The 21,996-nt window shown below is 39.1% G+C and overlaps 1 protein-coding gene across 2 annotated transcripts; it reads left to right on the top strand.

Annotated features, from left to right (window-relative positions):
• Window positions 1–2,695: 2,695 nt before the first annotated feature.
• On the top strand, window positions 2,696–20,538 carry slc24a2 (solute carrier family 24 member 2). Of its 2 annotated transcripts, XM_067582205.1 has the most exons (11): window positions 2,697–2,935; window positions 4,435–5,569; window positions 13,361–13,396; window positions 13,632–13,743; window positions 14,243–14,320; window positions 14,413–14,445; window positions 14,574–14,653; window positions 14,859–14,996; window positions 15,380–15,469; window positions 16,624–16,790; window positions 16,885–20,538. In XM_067582205.1, exons 2-11 carry the CDS (start codon window positions 4,649–4,651, stop codon window positions 17,132–17,134), a joined length of 1,905 nt encoding a protein of 634 aa, XP_067438306.1. In that variant the 5' UTR covers window positions 2,697–2,935; window positions 4,435–4,648; the 3' UTR covers window positions 17,135–20,538. The 2 variants fall into 2 exon arrangements, with proteins under 2 accessions (XP_067438315.1, XP_067438306.1); XM_067582214.1 differs by lacking the exon at window positions 14,413–14,445 and having other exon boundaries at window positions 2,696–2,935.
• Window positions 20,539–21,996: the final 1,458 nt, after the last annotated feature.

Genomic DNA, 21,996 nt, shown 5'->3' with positions numbered 1-21,996 from the left:
GAATTGGAATTTTTGTGACTTCATCTAACATTGCATTAATTTTAATATCCTAACACATCATAACATATCCTCTACTCTAATTTGTGTTTATGATTTTTTTCTCACCCTCATATAATATCAGTATAATATTATAATTATAAGGTATATTATATACTGCATGGCGATATCGTCCGTGACACAAGAGGCCTTCTTTGTCTTCTAGCTAAAAGCTTTCTTTGACTGGTAGTTAAGTACCCATTACACTTTTTTTTTATATAGATAGATTTAAGAATAAGAAAATGTGCATAATATAAATGATCTTTGCTTAACCCCTCTACATGGTTGTCCAATCATAATGTAGCTTAGCAACCGTAAGCACCTGCCAAGTTTTGGATTTCTCCTCAAGTTGAAGCGGTGTGCTTGGGACTGTAGTGAGAGTGATACCCAGCAATTAATGAGTTTGGAAGGTGGTGTCACAAAAACACAATCATATAAGGAACAGATTAAACAATCCATTACCTCACCTTAAGCGGCGTGTAGGTTACGGTGAGGGAAAGAGGTAAATTGTTCTATTCTATTCTATTTGTAGACTCATTATATAGATATCACAGATTACCTGAGCTGTCCCTGCTCACAGATAAAGGGTCGCTCACTAACTCATACATAACCTAGCGGCTATTTCAGGCAGGGGCTTTAGCCAATAAGCTGCTGCTGCTGATCCCAGCTTCACAGAGGAACATCTATCTCACTTTTGACCACCTGGCCTACCAATGAAAGTGAGTCACTTATCATCTTGATATCATGAATGTAAAAAGACATAATAATATAATGGATTGTGCAAATTAATGTCTGATGCAAAATCTTTGGTTTTCAACTCTTGGCCGGGGTTTGTCTAATTTTTGTGTTCAGCATGTTGCAAGTAGGCCTATGTCTTTGTATTGCAAACTTAATCTACAACGACTACCCAAGATCTGGTGAGGTTTCTCCTGCATGTCAAGAGACTTATTTGTATTTCCAGTTCTGCAGGTGATATACCACAGCCTACCCAGAAGGAGGGTTAGTTTGGTTTGGTTGGTTATGTAACAAGTTTAGCCTTTTCAGTACTTTACATAGCCTTTAATACAGCGGCTATGGCCCAAATCCAGAATCCTCACTGAGGTCAAGCACTTCTTCACCAAACCAAGTGTCACCTCGGGTTGTAGCACTGGCTTCTTATTCTACATTGAGTGAACTAAATATAGAGACAACTAATCACTTTTACACAAAATTTTGTTTCGTATTTTATGTAAAATGTGATTGTCCAGAGATTACTTGGGCATACTTAGTTGCCAGAGAAAATGCTAAAACTTCATTATCCTATGAGACAGACGGATTTTAGTAAAAGGTAATGCTGTAGTAATGCTCCTAGAAGGCAATGGAGCTTTTCAGTGGTGTTGGCGGGGAGAGGACAAAGGCCTTCTGTAAGCCATCAAGTGCAACATTTTGCTTGTGAGAGAAAGTTAGCAGCTCACTCAATTAAGTGTGCTCCTGTTTATTGGATAAGAACAGTAGGAGGTGAGAAACGATGGGGTCAGGTTGGATTTATCCCAGCAGGTTATGTATCTTATAAAGAGACTGAAACTGAATATTTTTCTAACATCGTTCTGATCACAGACTTCCCATATTTCCATATTTAAAATAAATTTTTCTAGTAATGAGCCATTTTTCAAATTTTTTGTCTCCAAAAAACTTCTATTTTCTTTAATCTTTTATTTTTTTATTTCTAATGAGCCCTTGGGTGGGATTTTTTTTTCCTTGATTCGACTTTCATAACAATACACACATTCACACACTGCACCTATAGAGGTGGTGCTATGTTTGGGACGACTACATCACATCATTTGAACTCACCTTCAGGTGGCTACTGAAGCTTACAGTTCTCACGTGTAAAGCCTGACCTGACTTAGAAGACACACGCGCACACAGACGCACACACACACACACACACACACACACACACACACACACACACACACACACACACTATATATATATATATATATATCATTGCAGAGCTGCTCAATCAAAATTTGATTTTCATTTCTACTTGATTTAAACATCTTTGCACACATAATTAATTTGATGCATTTGGTAGAATAAGGAGAGAGAGTTAATGCCACATAAAAGTTGGCTGAGTCTTGGGGCTTCAGACCCACATTACAGACATTTGGGAAATGACAAAAGGCATATTGATGTCACTTCCAACAACTGACTATATGACTAAAACATGAAGGGAAACCTTCACATTCTGTAGTGCAATTTTGCAGCTTTTTTAAGGAAAGTGCACAAGACTTGTGCAAAAAAATATGCAGCGTCTCCACTGAACTTTGCTGTAGTGCATTACATCACAGAGTAATTGGGGTAGCTTTCAGGAGCTTTGAGCACAGCTCTATGATCTGATGGCACAATAGCCCTCAGCCCCATAACGCTGTAAGCTTGTTGTGTAAGACCCATTTGCTTGGTTGTAGCGATGAGAAGAAATGATACATGACACCGGGTGGGAACTGATGGGAGGTGGAGAGAGAGGAAGGATGATGGATAGTGATAGAAAACATTGATCCTTGTTCTTGGACTGAGAGAATACATGGAAGGGTGAGAACATTAAAGAGGTAGATACACAGAAATGGGAACAGAGGGAAGGAGGAAGGAGGTAATGTCAAAGGGGGGAGGAACATAGAGAAGGAGGGAGGAGCCCTTGGTCTACGGCTTCTGACCTGGTGTCTTGGAGCTCCTCCTCTGCTGAGAGAGGAAAATCTCACTGAGGATTTACAGCTGGGACCTTCAGACTAAACGCTGAGCCTTCAGGACCCTTCTCCTTCGGGATTCAATTTACTGGAATATTCACACAGAGACTCAAGACCTGTCTACCTACTGCTGGCTGGAGTCCTTCCTGCTGAACTGGAGATTTCCAAGTGTGGTATGAGATCAAATGCATATATACAGTATATTTGTGTGCTTTTTTTTGTGCATCTGTACTTTGTTTTCACTCTAATGTCCTAAAAGAGTCTTGCTTGATTCTTGGAGAGCTGCTTTCACGGCACAATTTTTAAAAGACATTTGAAAACCTTGAAAATTTCATTAACAATAACTTGCATTAGTGTTTCATAGCAGTTAAAGACTCTGCATTGTTAATGACTTGTGAGGTTAAGTTTCAACGTAACATAAATGGTCCCAATGCAGTTGCTTCAGTATTGAATAACTGATGTGAAAATCAACTTCATCAGTTTTTGTTTGACCCTCAAATTCACAGTGGATTTTGTTGGTGTGCACTTTTTGACTTTGTGCAGCGGCATCAGTGTGCAGGCTAATCTAAGTATATCTTCTCAGGGATTAAATGGCTTCCTAATGAGCTTTGACTAATTTCAGAGCTTCCCTTATAGGAGAGGTTTCACCGCAGGTTCTCAAGCACAATGTCAAGAAGGCTGCAGCAACTTCTACTGTTAATACCGTTAACATGCAACCAGAGCATATTTTCTTCTGCAAAAATCAAAAGATGTCTACATTAAAACATGATTAATTGTGCTCTACTGACATAAATACAGTCTGCAATTGCTGATAAAATAGGAATTCATCAGCAAGTTAATCAATAACAGTCTGGAGAGAATAATCTGCCCAGTAATTATTATTCATATGAGCTTCATAAAATGAGCAACATAGATTTAAGTCATTGTAGGGCCAATTATTGATATCTATCAGGAGCAAATGATAAACCTAATATAGACCTCAGAGGCAGCCATTTTTAGAACCTACAGTTCAGTTCAATTATTAAGTTGATTATATTTTTTTGTTTGTTTTCTGGAGCTGCAAATGAATATTACACAGAATTTCACTTGTGTGCATGGTGAAGAATAAACATTAACTAGCCTTATATGTTATGATCAAGCCATTTAACAAGCAACGGTGGAAGAAGTGCTTTCCCCTGTGAGGCCTTCTTTAAAAAAAATCTTCAGAGTGATATATTATTATAGACATATTTTACACATATACATACATTTCACTGTCATTGTACCTTATATGATTACATGTGACAAATAAATTACTTTGATTACTTTAACATGAAAGCGGTATTCCATTGTTGTAAGTGGTTTGAGGGGGGCTAATTCTAACTACTATCATCTTATTCATCATGTCTGTATGTAAAACCTTTTGTTGCACAGATGTTTGAAGTGAATGATTTGGAGTACAGGTAGAAAGCAAATGGAAAACACACGTATCTCAAAATTGTAGTTAAGTTAAGTTTTTGAGTAAGTGTACTGTATTATACTATATTCATATTCATGCTCATTAAGAAGTTTACCTTTACATATTTTCTCCATAATGAATCAGATATAGGTGTTCTGTTTCCAGTTGTATACCCTGACTTAGAATTTAAGCCAGTGCATTAAAACTTGTATTACTTTTTTCTCTGTGTTCTAGTGAGTAATATGAGGAAGCCTTTGAATGGGCTAGATCCTGGAATCAGACTGCAGGGCCTCCATTGTGTTTAAACTGGGGAGCAGCATGCAAACAAATCGGTGAACCGCTGTGGCCTATCAAACCCCCGCCCTCGTAGCCACCAGCACCACCAACCCAGCTTTGAGGGGGGGATTCCAGACACTGCCACTCTGCCTGCGAACCTCCGCCAAACACCATGGATTTCAAGATACCCAGAAGAAGTCAAGACATCATGGCTTTCTCCAGCTCTGCTCCTCTCCTGGGCCCTCACAGCCGCTGCACCAGGCACCACTACCAGGGCATCAAGAGAAAACTGCGGCCTGGACGGATTCTGGGCTTCCTCATCAGCCTAGCGGTGGTCTGCACAGTCTGTTCATGGAGTGCCTTGTCACTGGCCACAACGGTGGCCAAGGAGCTGGAATCGGACGTCGAGGGCTCAGCAGAGGCAGCAGTGCCCCAAAGAACTCTTCTGCAGCACCACAACCTCTCAGACATGGCAGAGAGCACAATGTTGGCCAGGAAATCAGGTGAAAAAGAAATGAATCACGGGGACTATCCAACAGACTACTTCAGTGTAGAAGACAGACGCCAGGGCTATGTGGTGTTACATATGTTTGGCATGTTGTACATGTTCATAGCCTTAGCCATCGTCTGCGATGAGTTCTTTGTTCCTGCGCTCACTGTCATCACAGAGAAGCTGGAGATCTCTGATGATGTAGCAGGAGCCACCTTCATGGCGGCAGGTGGCTCAGCCCCAGAGCTCTTCACCTCAGTCATAGGAGTCTTCGTCTCCCACAGTAACGTGGGTATCGGTACCATTGTGGGGTCTGCCGTCTTCAACATCCTTTTTGTGATTGGGATGTGTGCCCTGTTCTCCAAAGAGGTGCTGAACCTCACCTGGTGGCCTCTGTTCAGAGACGTCTCATTCTATATCGTTGGCCTGCTCATGCTCATCTATTTCTTTCTGGATAATCAAATCACATTGGGGGAAAGTATCAGCCTGCTTATGTGCTACACCTGCTACGTGACATTCATGAAAGTCAATGCCAAAGTAGAACTTCTTGTCAAGAGCTTGCTGGGCAGCAACCAGGTGGACGAGCTGGAGAATGCACCAAAGGTAAGCAGTGTCCCTGATTCCAGCCATCCATACATCTGTCCTACAATCCCACCATCCAACTGCCCATCTATCCATCCATCAATCTGTTCTACCATCCCTCCATCCATCCATCCATCCATCCATCCATCCATCCATCCCCACCCCTTCATCTTTTGGGGTACCCACCCTACTTTTGCTATTTCTGCTCAACAGCACCCTTCTTTCAGCCCATGCTGGGTACCAACAGCTGGCACCGAAAGTACCCCAAAACATTAACAGTGTAGATTGATCCTTCCGTTCATTCATTACCCATAGCCTGCCACACATTTACCCCAATGTCTTCATTCACTGATTGACCCTTCAGTCTGCTGAAGGGTCAACCATCAAGAGGTTTCTAAGTCTTATGAAATGAAGCAAAAAATCTTGTAAAAGTTAAAATAATCCAACAAAAATTCATAAAGTGAAAGATGCCTTTTTTTCCAGAAAGAATCTGTCAATATCAAACTCAGTTACTTTTATTGCACATAGTAGGTAGTGTTCATTTGACTCTGATGGGGGGATGACAACATTTCCTGGAAGTAACATGGATTGTGTCAGTGTCTCTTGGCTTGTAATCTGGACATCTGTTCATTACTGATCTGAGAAAAAGCATTGGTTTTTCACAATGAACAGGATCCCAGAGAGTACTGGTCAAACTTACTGACCCTGAGAATGGTTGTGCTCCTGTTCTGGGAATTGGAGAGGGTGTTAAACTGGAAGCAGATAAGGCGTTAAAACAGGACTGAGTGCCGAACAGACAGCACTCTGTCAGACAGCCAGCCCTCCTGACTTCCCCTCTGGAAGGATATAAAGATTTGTCTTAACCTGCCACCTGTGCTGCTCGGACAGTGCCAGACGCAGAGCCAGACCACAGCCTCTTCGTGCTGACTAAGTCTAGGAACAGGCCTCATCTTCAGCCACCACTTTTAGAAACCAAGTCCAGACAAGAATCCAGCAAAGTTCTCAGAATAGGACTGATGTAACAGAGCTGGTCAGCGAAATGTCCCCACTTCAGCTGGATTAAAAAACAAAGACATTTTATGTTAGACTAGTGTTATGTAAGTAGATATAAGTAATTATACGTATGCACAAGTACAAAGCCATGTAAATTCTGTATTTCATGAAAGGAAACTGGTCAATTGCAACAATTGCAAAGCACACGAAACATTGTGATTCCTCTTCAGAGCTCCTCAAATGTAATGTTTTTACCTTTTATACCCCATGTTCATCTCAAAGTCCATTGTGGGTAGTTTTTATAATAATTGTTACATTGAGATATTTAGTCACTTTTGATCGTTTTCTTTCCATGGTGAATTATTATGTTTTAATGATAGTTGAGAAGGGCATCTTAGATGAAAAAAAACAGTTCAAACTGAAAAGAAATTAGTCCAGAAACCTCATCAGCATGCTCCCTCCTGTAGCTCCCCTTGTCTTTGTGCTGACATTGGGAAAGTAGGCAGAGTCTCTTGACTCTGCAGCTGTGATGTAGCCTGATGGCTCAAGGCCATGGCTCTGAGTGTTTTTTGTCCTCTGTTTCAGTTCATTCACACTAAACATAATTTCAAAGCATCTGTGGTTATTCATCCTAACATGGATTAGACACAGATCCCATAAGCCGCTCTGCATCTGGTCACAATGTTAGGAAGGTATGAGAAATGACCTGTGAGAGGATTTTGAGTTTTGAGAATTAAAAAGCAACCATAGAATACATGTCGAACACTTCGCACAGTGTGACTCACACTGCCAGGATGTTGACCTAATGACAGCACACTTACGATACCAATCACTTCACAATCACTGCACCAATCACTGCACATCGGCTGGGACAAGATGATGGGGAAAGTATGATTTAGAGATTAGCTTGGAGAGCTCATTGTGCTGCTTAATGCTATGTTCATAGATAACACACAGAGAATGAAGCTGCATGAATACAAAAAGAGGGGAAAGATGATATGATGCAAAAAAAAACAAAACAACACACACACACAAAGCCAAAGCTATTTTGTTTTTCACATTTGTCTCTTCGTCCTGTCTGTCTCTGTGTGCAGTTGGAGTCAGATCTGTTGCTCTCTGATGTTGTAATCTCATACGGCGCTCAGGTGACCAATATTAAAACCACTGTAGGCTGATCTTAGAGCAGCTTGCCTGTAGCCTAGAGCAGCATCACCCATTACCAGTTCTTCAGGGGCGTATACAGTGCACTGCTGCACATGATCTGGCTTTTGTTTTTGTGGAAATTATTACAGATTTTTTTTTTTTTAACTTTTAGGCCAATTAAGTCAATTTGTGTGCTAAAAATGTATACAGATGATACAGTAATAGTTGAACACACTTTATTTATGGTAGTGATTCATGCCAGTAGATGTTCTTCTGTTTTTGGCAACAGGTGAACTCATGATCTCCAGACTTTAATGCAGTCATATCTGCTTTAAAGGTCCACCCCTTAAATACTTAGGTAATTGTAAGAAAAAACTGCTTCCCAAGAATGATTTATTGCTTTTTTAAGGGTTTTATAGTATTATTACTATATATATAGTATCATATATATAGCCTACTACTGTAGGCTATATATAGTTTTAAAAAACTACACTGTTTTGCCTCTGCCTTCCTTCTTACTTTTCAGTTTCTTTCATTAAGTTCAGAAAAATCAATACTTTTATTTAACATTTTATTATTTCACCATCCACTAGGCATCAGTTACTGACAGTAAGATTTTTCTGTATTATCTTAATTGAACATTGTATCTCAAATTTGATCCACTTTTGTACATTTCACATTCTTTTTTTTTATTCTAAAGCTGTGAGCACATGCATTTGTGTGCTCATCGTCCTTCTATTCTTGTATCAGTGTTTTCTGCAGGAGCTCCATTTGACATTTGTGCCCTTCTGGGAATCAACTTCAGGCTGCCTGCACCTTAACCCAAGAACAGATTTTCTCTTTCTGTTGTCTGGCACTTGATGTCCAACTGCCTTGCCCTCATGTGTCAGTAGCTGCTAAATAATCCCCCAGGTTAATGCTCTCCAATCTCATTAGAGCCGCTAATTATAGTCAGATGCTCCCTGGGGGAGCAGGAATCATCAGATCACAGAGAAAAGACTGAGTGCTCCTTCCTGAGCCTGAAGCCACGCTCATAACATAGTGTGTGTTTTTCTTATTTTGTGCATAGCTGAAGATGTGTCAGGTGGTTTTGCACAGTGTATACATTTCCTACCTTTTCCTATGTAGAAAAGAGAGACAGAGGATCTTCTGGTTTGCTTGCTGATGGCACTAAAGACGCCAATCCTCTCTGATCCCATTATCAACTGCTTACCCGCAGTGACGACAGCAAACATACAGCCCAGCACACTCAGCCTCTCAGTCACTCAGTCTGCTTCTCTGCAGAGCTCTAACGAAATGTTAAAATTCTTCTTGCAATCATAAATCTCAGGCCTGGATCAAATTGCAGCATCCGCACTACTAGACCACTAAACTGAAGAAGTCTTGGCATTAGTATCTATACAGAGAAGGAAGATTTGTTTGTCAGTAGTTACTGGCAACATCTTAGTCATACTTTACTAATGAGAATTCTTCTGTTGCCCATAATCAAAGGTTTCTCCTCTCTGTCTCACTCACATGTTGACTTGTTTATTTATCTGTCCAGTGAATTACAGCTGAATTGATTAAGCATTTTAGTTTATGACAGTGTAAACTTGCAGCTGTTTGCTTCAGTTCCGCAGGACTGACTTTGTAATATCAGATGATTGTTGTCCAGACATGCAGCAGTCCAAGTTCATATTCCACACTTTATTTCCAGAGAGAGAGAGAAATTTAACTATAACTGCTAACGTGCTTGCTCCAGAGAGCTTCTGACTGCAGTGAAACTTCTTGAGGAAATCATAGTTACGATGAGCACCTGTGTAGCTGCAAATAAAAAAAAGTTAGTAGGGATTTGCTGACAGATGTGGCAGAGTGAAATAGAAATAGTTTGACATCACAGTGACCTGTGAAGGTTGATGCAGTACTTCTAAAAGTGGTGATCTCTGACGATTAATCCTGGCTAAGTCCCACAGCTCGGACAGTCAGGTGGACAGAGAGACAGAGAACATGAGAGATACTGTAAATGGAAATGTGTGTTTGTCAGTGATTGTGCCTCAGTGATGGCAGTGATGATCATAACTGGGATGAAGGGGACGTTCGGTGTAAATCTGCTTGCTCCAGGTCAGCACTTTAGATCTTGGCTGTCCACCAGCGTCTGCGGCTTCTTGTCTGAACGGGGGATGAGACCACTGAAGTGGAACAGCAGCTTAGTCCAAAGTTAAAAAAACATTCAGGCCATGTTGCTTCTTCTGTTAATGAAGAAAACATTTTGTTACAAAATGTATTGAAAAAGCCTCAGTATTCATAGCTTCTGCTATTAGCTGTTTTTAAAAGCTCATGTTCATTCATTCGTCCCAAATATTCACTTTTTAGAAGTTTTTTTTAGATCTTTCTTCCTAAAATTTCCTCAATTAAATTCTCAGCCAGTGAAAAAACATGCACACTTTAAACCTAAAGACTGAGGCTGAGATTATTAATGCGTTATAAATGACAAAAAAAAATTAACCATTGAAATTGTAAGCAGAGATAAGGACATTTTAAAGTAAGTATGAATGTACAGTATTTGTACAACAATTATAACTTATCATATGGAGACATGTTTTATATTATTACAGTTCTTCAACTATATTGTCATACATTATCTGTTTATCAGATAATGCCTCCACCTGTGGAAGCCCTCAGCTTACAACTACATTATAATGTATTATAAACCATTTATTAACTGTTTATAAACTGCTTGTAAATGCATAATAGGGGGGACTTAAAGTAAAGTGTTACCAATGCAGCAACTGCATGGATAACAAGATGTGAACAAGAGCATGACCTCATAATGGATGATATGAACAGTGTATGTTCAACACTCTATACAGTACATTATATTTCTTTTATTATTCTATAGATGATCTAATCTTTAATTGTGTGATGATTTATATCAACAAGGAGCTTGCTGTAGATTAAAATGTCATCATATATTCAGCAGATACAGGTTAGTTATATGTTGCAACCCTCTGGAATGACAAAAATAAGTTAATGCTTTGGATGACGTGCTGGTATTTGGTGCGAATGACGCAAATTTTTGTGATCATTCATTGCCGATTCATGAAGGAAACACGAGGAGAGCGAATTCCACACAAAGCCGGTTTCAGTCTCAGCAGATTCTGCAGCAGGTTATAAGTGCCCTTTGTCATCAAGCAGCTCTCAGGAGCCATGTGAGCATTAACCAACATGAACTAATGCCAATCTGGCCCCTGCTATAAGAGCCATGCTGCTCAGCAATCACATGGACAATACAGACAGGTGTTCACAGCTTCGTTGTCTTTACTTAACATCTTTAAAGTCACCGTATTGTGCCATTTGTAATAAAAAATAACATTGAATTTAAGAAAAAATGCAACATGAAATACTTCCTTATTTAGAGAGAAGGAAATCAGCTTTACTTTCAGATTACTGGTCATACATCTCTGAAATTACAGTGTTTTAACTGAGTTTGGTGATTCTAATGAGATTAATCTTACAGTATGTAAAACTAACAGCTGGATAAAAAACACAAACATCACCTTAACTGTGGTTAGGGGGTCTTTATGCAACTGAGAGAATAAATACATAGATACACTTAGACAAATCTGAATTATACGAGCACATCACAAGTCTATACTGTCGGAGTGATATCCTGCAGAAAGAAAGAAAAAAAATCCCCACGGCCTCGCTTCAGCTGCCATGACAGCGGCAGGTGTCTTGTCAGATGCAATCTAAAGGGATTATCTGCTCAAACTGTGAAGCCTCCATCATGAAAACATGTCAACAACAAAAACCCTCCACCTCTCTGGTTGGTGTTTGTGATTGTCTGTGTCTCCACTCTTCAAAAAGTCTGAAATAGGATATAAATATTATGAAATGTGTAAAAAAAAAGGAAAGAGAAGCTTCCTGGTTGTGTTGTCTTTGCTGCGTGATGTAACTGCCTGTTTGTGTAACTTGATTCTATATTAAGTTAAGAAAAGAAAAAGCTGAGTTAGCTGAGCTTGAATTAGCACTTTCAATATGTAGCAGATTACTCACTTTAAGCAAATCACATTTATGTGTATCTCTAATCGCTTGTTGCTTCCTCCTCTATCCTTTAAAAGACAGCTGTTACGTTATACTGTGTTCATTTTATTGCAGAAGATCAGGGACGGGGTTGAGTGGTGGGGATTGTTTGTAAAATGTACTTCAGACAAAGTGTTTTGACACTCATATGTGCACATTTGAGTCCATTGTAGTTGGTTTTAAATTTCAATTACATCTTAACCATCGCTTTTTATTTAATCAGAAAGATCAGACAGAAAACTTTAGTAAATTCCTTCTGTTGTAGGTCCGTATATTGAAACACCCGTCAATCAGTTTGAGATTTTGGATGGTTTGCTAAATTTTCTACTTTTTATTTTGTATACATTGGGCTCATGGGTTGTGCTATGCATCATTTTTTAAATTATTCTCTTTCTTTCCTGGAGCAAACGTATCCTTACACTCAGGAAACATAGACGTAAAGGTGCTCTGGGATTGAATCTGTTCATATAACCCAAACATTAAATAAAACCTTTCCCCTCTAGTTCTTTATTAACCTTGTCTTTTTACATCAGTAGGTCAATGATTGAGTGGGTTCCTGTCTAAGATCTTTATTTGTATTAAAATATCCCACAATAACAGTTTCTTAATGCAAAAAAATTCTGACAATTTGTGTGAACCATCTCAGTTAAAGCATAAAAATAGTTCTGGTCTTGTAGTCTTTGCCAACAGGACTGGCTTTACATTTAGATGATACACTATCTACCCACAAACAGCTTTGTTCCCAAGTCTCCAAATCCCCGCATCCCACACCAAACCCTCCCCACTGGTGACATCGCCACCTCTGTATTTATTTATTTTTTTACAAAACCAACACAGCAGTCTTTATCTTTCCCAGCCGGTGGACTGTGTGTGTGTTTGTGTGTGTTTCTATATGTGGTGACACCGCTGTGCTGTATATGTCCTCTGAAGAAATGGTTGGGGTCGAGATTAGTGCGAGTCCTCCTCTATGTGATGGATCCTTGTCTTCATGTTTTCATGTTGTGTCAGGACCTAAAAACCTCTGGCACTGGTTCACTCTCTCCCACTGTGAAGAGGAGGAGGAGGAGAGAAGGAGGGGACAGTGATGTCACAAACAATGACAGCATTTTTCCTCTTGTGAGAATACAGCTTTATAACAAAAGTAAACTAAAAAACCCATAAAAAAGCATACTCCTCCTTCTCTGCTCCTCCTGATTTAAAGTTTCCATCGCTGTGATCTGTCTGTACATTGTCTCCATCTTTACCTTTTCATCAATCGCTTGGATCCTTAATTATTTGGGTTCAGTTAGTGGAATTGATGAATAAAAAAACTGGGAGTTTCATGTTTTGTTTATCAGTGACTTTACTGAAGATCTTGTGAGGATTTACAAGGTTGAACATTTTCTAAAGTGTCGATATCATATATTAACTTCTAAGCTAAAGTTTAGCTTCTCAGTGACACAGTGTGAACAAATGTTGAACCTTAAGATAAAAATCTAGTATTTACTGCAGGCAGGCCTAATATATGGGATTGCATGTAGCACACATGTTATACATGTGTTGTTTTTATGTATAAAAAAATGAACTTCTACTCTACATACATGTGTTTTTTGTCTCTGTGTTTTTTCCCGAAAGGTAAATGCACCTGGAGATGATGAGAACAAGCTGACGGTGAGTTTTCTTTTGTCTTTGAATGTTTTTTTTTTTAGAAGAAAGTTTTTACTGCAAGTGAAAGGTCTTAAATCTGAAGCCGAAATGTGACATAACCTCCGACCACAGTTTACAGATGATAATTTGAATTTAAACACCTGCTCCCTCCATCCATCTCATTAAGCAGTGGTTTGGGAATTTGAACATTTGCATCCATGTAAACATTTTGCTATGTGTGTTTTGCATTTTTTTACAGGCCAAACCCAGGCTGCAGAGGGAAGGCAGCTGTGCTTCTCTACACAACTCACTGATGAGAAACAGCATCTTCCAGCTGATGATACACACGCTGGACCCCCTCAGCGATGAAGGTATAAATAAACCATATAAGCACTCACACGCGACAAGATATTTAAAGCAAGTAAAGCACAAATTTGCTGTCATGAATTGTGTGTTCGTTTCCTTTCTCCACCAAGAATTAGACTGTGGTGGGATGAAAAATGTTTTCTTGTCTAAAGGTTAATTAATGGTTAGTGGTTTGGACAAGTTGAACAACTTTGGTGAAGATTATGTTGAATGTTAGTTATATTTAGGGACATTAAAATGTTTTTGTTATGGTAAAGTTTTGGTCAAGTTGGATTATTACAGATAAGAGTGAATGCATTCATCCAACCACAATACTCTTTACTGCTCTGTCTCAATGTCCTGTTACTTCCTTACCTTTAACCTATAGTTGTGCCTCCTGCGAGTAGTCCTACAGCTGTGGGAAAACATATTTCCCCCCATTGCACAGAGCGTGTACACATGCAAATCAATCAAAAAAGGGAACTGCAGTTCTGGACCAGCTTGTCTATCTTCTCTCTGTTTCAGGTCGTTTCAAAGAGAAGGCGTCAATCCTTCACAAAATGGCCAAGCAGAAGTGTAAAGAAGATGCTGCCAACGGTGTAGGTGAGTGATGATGATGTCATGTACCACAGGAGAGGGGTCCATTTAAAGATGAGGTCTGAAAATTAACTGGTACATTTTGTTTCTCAACATAGGAGGGCTCTCCCAGACACAACTTCCAAGAAATTGTACTAAGTTTCCACCACTCTTCTTAATGTCATTAGAGCACCATTTTTCATTTCAAATTCGAACCGTTGTAGTGAAAGACTTGCTCAAACACTAATGTTGCTCTCTGTATTCTTCTTCTTTCCTGAAGCTGATAAAAACATCCCCAACAATACGAATGTCGCAGTGGAAGTCACACCACCCATGAACGGTGTCGCAGGAGGAGACGAGGTATGGCTTTTATCATTCAGTACATGTTAAAAGCTCCTTTATACTGTACTTTTTCTTGATCAAATGCATTTCTGTGAAAAATATACCATAAAAACAGAATTAGACGGTTTAACTCAGAGGTCCTTAGTGTTACCATTGTGGAAAAAATGTCTAAACGTTGACATGTTTTATGCACAGTATATGAAGTATATGAACTCTTCCTCAGGGTGGTGATGATGAGGAGGATGAAGACCAGCCTCTGAGCTTGGCCTGGCCCGACACCACCAGGAAACAGCTCACCTACCTCGTCATCCTGCCCATTGTCCTTCCACTCTGGCTCACACTACCCGACGTCAGGAGAGAGGTGACAACACACACACACACACACACACACACACACACACACACACACACACACACACACACACACACAGACAATGATTATGTGTGTTGCTTCACAGTATTGTGTTGTTACATATCGCAATATTGACATTTAAAGGCTCAATCGGATCCCAAATTGTACTTTTACATGTAAATATAAATTATGCCACACATCACAAACATCAGGCTGTGACACAAAATACTGCATCATATGTGCACAATATCTGACATCCCACAAGTGATATACACACACAGAGTATATCAGCGTCTCGGCTGGACTTAGACCAGAGATTGATTGATTCTTTGATTGAGTGATTGATTGATTGATTGAACTAAATAATGTTTTTTATTGTTTTTGTTTTCCAGACCTCAGCAAAGTTCTTCCCCATCACTTTTGTCGGCGCCATCTCTTGGATTGCTTTCTTCTCCTACCTGATGGTGTGGTGGGCTCACCAGGTACTTCGTACACACACACACACACACACACACACACACACAAACACACACACTGCCAAAAATAAACTCCATACTCCAAATTTATATTTATTTTAATTTCTCTGGTTGATAGTCTCATAGTCTCTTGTCTATTCTGTTCTATTCTATTACTGAGGCCTTTCTTATCAGAGTGCAGCAGTCAGGGTGATGAATGTGTGACCATGGTAGCTAATCCCAACTAATCTGCCTTGATCCACAGCCAGAACAACCTGTAACGCTCTATTTTAATGGTGCAAATACAAAGACAGTCCTGAAGCATGAGGTTATATGTGCAAGGTCACTGAGCAAGATCACCTGCTTTTTAGTTTATATATATGCAGAATCAGATGTAGTGGAAATATAAATCAGAGTAGGAATATACTGTAAATCGGAGTGTGTGGTGATTAATTGTCATCCTCTCATCTCACACTCATCTCCTGGTGGTTCAGAGTGATAGTGTGTGAACATACAGCATTATAAAACCGACTCTCAAGGCACATGATTTGCCTTTTTAAGTTGAATTTCTGGAAATATTTAAAGTCTGGTCATGTCAGTGTGTTTTTTTTGCCACAAAATGATCCACATAATAACTATTGAGTCCATTTACTGACTCTGTTGAACTGAAATGCAAATAGTTTCATTAATAAGTAACTAAACCCAGTCTAATAGTCTGCCGGTTAGTGGTGCTTTCTCCTCAACACTTTAGCGTGGTACTATAGGGCCAAAATAAATCACAGTTGGTTGTGGTCAAAAGTTTAAAAGACCACACCCAACTGTGATGTAACTCTCAACCCATAGAGACGAGAGCATCTACGTTTCTCCTTCCAAATCTAGTGTGAAATTTTACATTTAATGATTTTGATGTTTGTTGTGGCTCAGCTCAGCCGCCTCAGTGAAACTCAGTAGCCGTTGCATTGACTGCAACCTCAAACTTACCTCATCAGTTTGATCCTATTTGCTTTTTCTTTGTGTATTTGTTGTGCAAACTGATGCATATATACTTATATCCTATTTTGTAAAAGCAAATCCAAAATGAAACCTTTGCAAGTAACATCGACGAGGATGCACTGTGAAGATGATTCTGACTAGTGAAGGATCTCAATGTGCATCATTAAGCAACTTATTCTTCTTTTCAGGTTGGAGAAACTTTCTGGATCACAGAGGAGATCATGGGTCTGACCATATTAGCAGCCGGCACTTCAATCCCTGACCTGATCACCAGTGTGATTGTAGCACGAAAAGGCCTCGGTGACATGGCTGTGTCCAGCTCAGTGGGCTCTAACATCTTTGACATCACTGTGGGGTGAGTCCAACAAGTCCAGAGTATCTTTTAACATCCCAGTTTAGAGATAAACCAGCTAACCAACTCTAACTGTCGTGCTTTCTCCTCCCTCCAGTCTGCCATTCCCGTGGCTCCTCTACAACATCATCAACGACTTCAAGCCGGTAGAGGTGAGCAGCAACGGCCTGTTCTGCGCCATCGTCCTCCTCTTCCTCATGCTCCTCTTTGTCATCATCTCCATCGCGGCTTGCAAGTGGAGAATGAGCAAGCTGCTGGGCCTTCTCATGTTCCTGCTTTACTTCGTCTTCCTCATCGTCAGCGTCATGCTGGAGGACAAAGTCATCAACTGCCCTGTCACCATCTGAGAGAGAGCGACTCGTACTGACTGACTGAAAAAAAACAGCATTAAGCATAAATGTGCTCATGCATACCATGATTTACTATAGGAGAGCAAAAACATGTTCGCACAGACACAAACTGTCTCTAATCTATGTCACGCACACGCACAGTAGAAGACCGCACATACAAAAAAGCACCCACACACTCAGTATCAAGTAAAAAGTGAAGAAAACACACACACACACGCACACACACATACAAACACACACACAAACACACGGGTTGTGGATGCCAGTTAGGCAGGGGCTCTGACTAAAATCAACGCTGCAAACTCAGACCTGTGCATCAGAGCCTTCCAGCAGCGGCAGACAGGCCTGTCCTTCACTCATGGTCTGTTGAATCCACCCGACAGGAGAGACTCCCCTCTCACTCCCTCTACCATGTGACTACATTCAGTAGCCGCTACCGGTTGAAACCTGCTGAAAGCGACTGATGGAAAGGTTAACAAGTTATGTGAACACCACCTTGGATGGAAATTACAATCGAAGATCACCAGAGATTGTCACTTTTTCAACCAAAGGACCGTGTGGCAGTGTAAGAAGAACCTCCACGACTCATGCAAGCAGCCAAGTTAAGCGTATAAACTGAATATGGGGGCTCGAAGAGACTTTTGTTTTAAAGTGCAGCGGAGCTCTGAGGAGCTCTGTATGTCATGGGGAAAGTGGCCAGGGCAACGCATAAATGAAAGATAGCTGCTTAATACACCTTTAGATCTTAAATGTGTCCATTCCACCACCTGAATGGCTTTACAGCGTCATCATAAGAGAAATATTCAGTTGATTCATTCATTTGAGGTCATACTTGGCAAAAAATTGTTCATTTGCATCGTTACTGTATATCTCATTCATGAATATCTACAGTAGAGTACAATAAATACTAAATAGTTAGCGTACAAAGATTAAATTGGCTGAGGTTTTAAGATGCCCAATATTTCTGCTTATATCAGTGTATCCCAGTGATTTGGGTTTTTCATATTACAAGCTTATGAACGTGACTTTTTGTGTTCTGTATGCCTTTACATGTACCACTTTAGAGAGACTTATCCCCATCCCGAAGAATGATGTCGGACGATTATTGTGCATGGAATAAACGGGTCAGCGTCATATTCACGACCCGGTCGATGACGAGCATGTGAGGGCGTGCAGTCTGGGCTAAAGATTAGTGTTCTCTGTTGTATTTTATTCGTAAAAACTCAAAAGTGTTTTTTTTTTTCTGAATTATGTATTTATAAAAAAGAGATTGATCAGAATCAACAGGTATCACCGGGTTTCTTCTGTAATGTTTTGATGTAAAACAATCCATGTACTGTATGACACATATATACGTATGTATCTATATGTACGGAAGCACATCATAGCAATATGTTTGTCCCCATTCTCCACTGCTGTAGGCCTTTTGTATTAAATCAAATCAAACAGGCCTAATATGGTTACATTAGGCTCACATGCTTTCCTGTTGTTAGTGTGTGACGTTAAAGGGGGGGATTTTAAGACTCAAACATCAAGTAGGCCCATACTTCACGCTAAAACAGAAACACTGAATGTTGATGAGATTAAAGTTGTGACACATTTTGATGTTCTCTAATACCTCTTTCTATTAGATTTACACTTCTGAGCCATTACTCAGCTAGTGAAATAACGCTGAGTAGAGTCCTGCTGTAGCTCTGATTGTCATTATGTATGTTTCTATTCAAATGTCACCCAGCTTCAAAGAAGTATATGTTTCCATCAACTAATCGTATGCAAATATTCTGAAGAAGTTGCAAAAAAGATTAAACAATTAAAGAATACCACAATAAAGACGTGTCTGCAACTCTTCTGTAAACCTGGTACATGATGGCATCTCATTGTCATTTTCATGCAGCCGTTTTTTTATTTTTAGCTTTTTGGTTTTACAGAGTCCTGTAATTACAAGTTATAGCAAAAATGCTGCTCATAATAAAAAATTTTAAAAAAGAAAAAAAAAAGAAAAAGAAAAAAGGCTCCTGCAACATTTTGATTTAGTCCAAAAAAATCCCTTACCTTAATTTCATCTCTCATCATCAAGTTATTGAAGTGATTTTGCAAAATTGAGGTACATTTTTATTATGGAGTTCATTGTTTTTATGTGCAAATTAAAAACAGCCATTAAAATCAGGTGGAAGGAAACAAACTTATAATGTGAAGCAGATAAAGTGACATATTGAGCCATTTAAGGGCCTGACTGTTGGGCCTGAGATGCATCACCTGTTGCACAATGAGCTGCCTGACTGGCTTCATTTAAACTACAACACACAAGACAAGAGAACAGAGAGCAGCGTAATCATTTAGATTAATAAATCTCTGCAGACAGAGGAACAATCAAACCGCTAATGATTAGTTGACATCTTAACATATGTTATCAAATTGATTTTCATGTTCTTGGCTGTTATTTAAAACAACAACTTAATAATTGTTTTACGAATTGATTATTAATTTTCCTTATGTTGCCTGCTTCCTGTCAAATATATTTTTGAATGTGGGCGACGGTTTATGCTCCCAGCAACACACTCCATCAGAAATGCTCATAAAAGGCTCTGTAGACATTTCTGAATAACATCCTCTGCTGTTCGTTTTCTTATTGTTGTCCAGGAGTTAAGCATTATAAAAAGGTTAAGTTGTTACGGTGAAACCTTGTAACAACAGAAAAGAAATAAATGCGAAAGATGGTGCACTGCAAACTGTTTTTTTTTAGAATTTTTATATTCTGTGTTTATTTCCCGAGATCAAACACCCAGCTTTACCCAGGAGTTTGTGTTTCTTTTTTCTTTTGTTTTATTATAGATGTTTTTCCTTTTTAGATAAATGGATCTGATTTTCCTATTTACGTTATCGAGCATTTTTTTAAATTCTTGTTTTCAAAAATTGATTTTTTTTCCCCATGAATGAATATAAAATGAATCCAATTCTCAACTAAGTTGACTTCAACTATTATCAAACTTGCAATGTCAAAATGTGTGTTTTATTGTGCGTTTATTTGTATAAAAGATTTGTAAGACTGTATATATATATAAGCTCCTGTATGTAATCCTAGTCGACATAGTTTACACACAACACTGATTCTATTCTCAGACGTCAGCTTCAGATTCATCTTCTTGTTTTTCATCTGAGAGTGAAGAATGTGTGTATGAATGAGTGCATTTAGAAACATCTATAAGAATTCATCCTTGACCAGTTTGGATGCTGTGACAAAATGGTAAGATGCTTTTGTATTTCCCTTGTACGTTACACAAATATGGAATCATATTCATTTACTACTTGAATCATGTATTATACTGTAAAAAATATATATATCATTTAATTCTGTATAAAGTGTTATATGATCAAAATAAATGAAAACTTTCAAATTTTCACTCTTGGTGTTTGGAAACTGATTTTCATTGTTAATTTAAGAAAGCACTTTTAAAAAAAGGCTGTTAAGCTTCCTCACAACACCAATCAGATTGTCATCTATCAGATGTTTCTATCTGCTTTACTTTGACAGCAGCTTCTTACAGCAGCACGTGTGGCCCGCTGCCATGATCGGTGTGATGCAACAGGGATTCACTGAACACCTGAGGACGACCGATGAAGGACATAATCACCTGTCTGCTTTCTATCTGACTCACTGTTCTCTCTAACTTATCGGCCGACAAGCTGGAGGCAATCTCAGCGGTAGAAATTCATTCCCAAATACAAATTTGCAGTTAATCAAACCTGAGATCTTCATTTCCTTTCATCATCACATTTAGTTCAAGGTGTTGCAGGTGCGTTCAAGATTAATTCTACAAATTATGTAGAATTAAATTAATTATGTTTATGTGGATTCTGAGGAATCAACAGTTGAACAGTTTTCTCAATATTACTTCAGATCAGATCACACCTGCACAGCTGTTCCCAATATACTAATCAGCTCCCCGATATACATTTCTGTCAGTTTCAGCCTCTCTGCTTGCCTTCCCTCCTCCTTAGCTTTTCTATTTTGACTGCTCAGTTGTTGATGAACCATGCTCTTCAATTACTGACGCTGTAAACTTTGTTTTTAATTTAACCTGCATGTCTCTGAGTTGTGTGTTTAAGTCTATTACCTGCAACACTGAGCTTTTTCCAGAGTTCAGGGGAAGATTTTAATACAGTTTTCATAGCAAAGTCAATGCAATGCTCAGAAATGTAGGTATAGGAGAGCTACTTACATTTCTTCTTCATAATATGTAATAAGTAATAATCAGTAAATATAGCTATACCTCTTTAGAGATTCATTATACCATGCATAGATACAAGACTGCAGCAAAAGAAAAGAGAACTTAGACTGTTACCAAAGTCAACAATAATACAAAACTACATAGATCAACACCAACATAAGATATTAATATTTACAGATGGTTCAAAGGGGCACACAGGTGCTGCATTCTTCATCCCTCAGTATGAGGTAGCAGCGACAAAAAGAGCATCAGACCATCTTTCAGTGTACACAGTTGAATTACTGTGAATATTGTTAGTATTACAATAGGTGGAAGGAAATAACCAAAGCAGTGTCATAATTGCTTTCAAGCATTAAGTCTGGAAAGTCAATCATGCAGGCAGGATATCGTGTATGAAATCTTTCATGTGCTACTCAGACTGCATTACAGGAGATGAGATGTCTCCTTCCTTTGGGTTCCTGCCCATGTATGGGTGCAAGGAAATGAGACGGTAGACATATTGGCTCATCATTAAACTACATTTAACTATCATTAAAACTACAGTTAATTGACATACAAATGTCATTAAGTAAAGCAGAGGTTAAAACTATTATAGGAGTTATATACGCAAAACTTGGCAGGAATATTGGG

This window comes from Thunnus thynnus, chromosome 3, assembly GCF_963924715.1.
Source record: "Thunnus thynnus chromosome 3, fThuThy2.1, whole genome shotgun sequence".
Lineage (NCBI taxonomy): Eukaryota > Metazoa > Chordata > Actinopteri > Scombriformes > Scombridae > Thunnus > Thunnus thynnus.
This window is presented reverse-complemented; position numbering and strand designations above follow the sequence as displayed.